This window comes from Buceros rhinoceros, unplaced genomic scaffold, assembly GCF_000710305.1.
Source record: "Buceros rhinoceros silvestris isolate BGI_N320 unplaced genomic scaffold, ASM71030v1 scaffold13439, whole genome shotgun sequence".
Classification (NCBI taxonomy): domain Eukaryota; kingdom Metazoa; phylum Chordata; class Aves; order Bucerotiformes; family Bucerotidae; genus Buceros; species Buceros rhinoceros.
Window position 1 is genome coordinate 32,832 of NW_010432187.1, and position 1,469 is coordinate 34,300.

The 1,469-nt window shown below is 40.4% G+C and overlaps 1 protein-coding gene across 1 annotated transcript in view; it reads left to right on the top strand.

The window, feature by feature from the left end:
- EPSTI1 (epithelial stromal interaction 1 (breast)) overlaps positions 1 to 552 on the top strand; it is a gene marked incomplete at both ends in the record, with an annotated part of 31,706 nt that extends 31,154 nt beyond the window's left edge. Inside the window, one exon of the mRNA XM_010143686.1 lies at positions 435 to 552. Within this exon, the coding sequence (XP_010141988.1) occupies positions 435 to 552 (118 nt within the window). The remainder of the gene's footprint in view (positions 1 to 434) is intronic.
- Between the last annotated feature and the right edge of the window lie 917 nt (positions 553 to 1,469).

The following is a 1,469-nucleotide window of genomic DNA, read 5'->3' on the forward strand; positions in this document are numbered from 1 at the left end:
CTCTATTAGTAACAAGCTTAAGTGCTTTTTTTCATTGGCACTAGGAAATCAGTACTCCTAGACAGTCTTTGTGTACTGAAGGCAGAAAGACTACCTAAGGTGAATTGTCCAAATAGCTATCCTCCCCGATAAGGTGGGTGGTGGTATGCAGGTCATCTTTCTACAGAGAATTTCGGTGCATTTCTCACAGCAGCTGAGGTATGTCTTTTATTCACAATGGACTGATCACAGGATAAGGATGCACCTAGGAAATTGAAAATGAAATCCACCCTGTCTCATACCCGTCCGTGGTTAGGCAGTACAGGCTTGAAAAATACAGGAAGGGGGGGATTGGACTGAGAATAGGGAAAGCAACTCACAGCATATTAAATTTCAGAATTTTGTGAAATCCTCAGCTACCTTAAATCATTATTCATCTTTTGCTGTATTTTAAGGGTAAATAATGCTTTCCTGGACCGACTCCAGAACAAAACGCAACCTAATAGCATCTACCAACCTGGATATTCTGGTAGACTGGACTACCTCAGTAACAGCTCCTGGGTAAGTTTTTGGGTACAGTACATGAATGAAATGAGATCATTTAAAAGTTGACTTCTTCCCGAGACACTGATGTGTATCTATGTGAGTTTAGCCTGCCTGACAGAACTTACAGTCCTGGCTGTCTGTCTAAAATAGCTCTTAAGAAGAAATCCTGTCTTAAATATAAGCTGTTCAAGTGGAAGGAGCAGCAGAACTCAGTGCAAGGTCCTTACTGCAAGGAACTGCATACAAGATACTTCCTTAATGTGGTGGATCACCAATTGTCGTGATCGGTTGGGACGGACAACACAACAGCTTGTGTGCACACCAAACCTTTATTGAAATACAACTGCGTAGTTTCTTTCTTATCACATAGATTTACAGTTTTCCAGTGGAGTGTTTTGCTTTACATGTTTTACTTGGATTGGTTTCAAGTTCACTGTCCTGCCCAGAGATGAGCGGCTCTCCAATCACCCATTAACACAACCTCTCTGTCTCCTCCTAAACGACACGCCTCCTGCTGTTGACTGACACCAGGCTAATTCGGCTTCTTCCCGGACCGGCCGGGGGGTCACGCCCACACCTTAAGTTCAGAATAAGGACGGTGAAATGAAGCGATTTTCTGGAAGTCTTAAAATGAAAGATGTTTCAAAATGCTGTAAACATTTTAACATGATATTAAAATTGGAGAGGAGAAACCCCATGAAAGGTACAGCTTTTCATCTTTTTACCTGTATAATGATGACAAAGACATAACTGACAAAGACATAAACATCCAGTTTAAAAACCATAGTATTTGTAAGGATTCTTTGGAGAAAAGATATCTTGACTGTAGCCTATTAAACGTTCATTACTTTTTCATCTGTCCTAATGAAGCATTAATGTGACTGTTACTTAGAATTTCAGCCTTCAGTGTAAAAATTAATAGTTACATAGTATTCCCATCATGG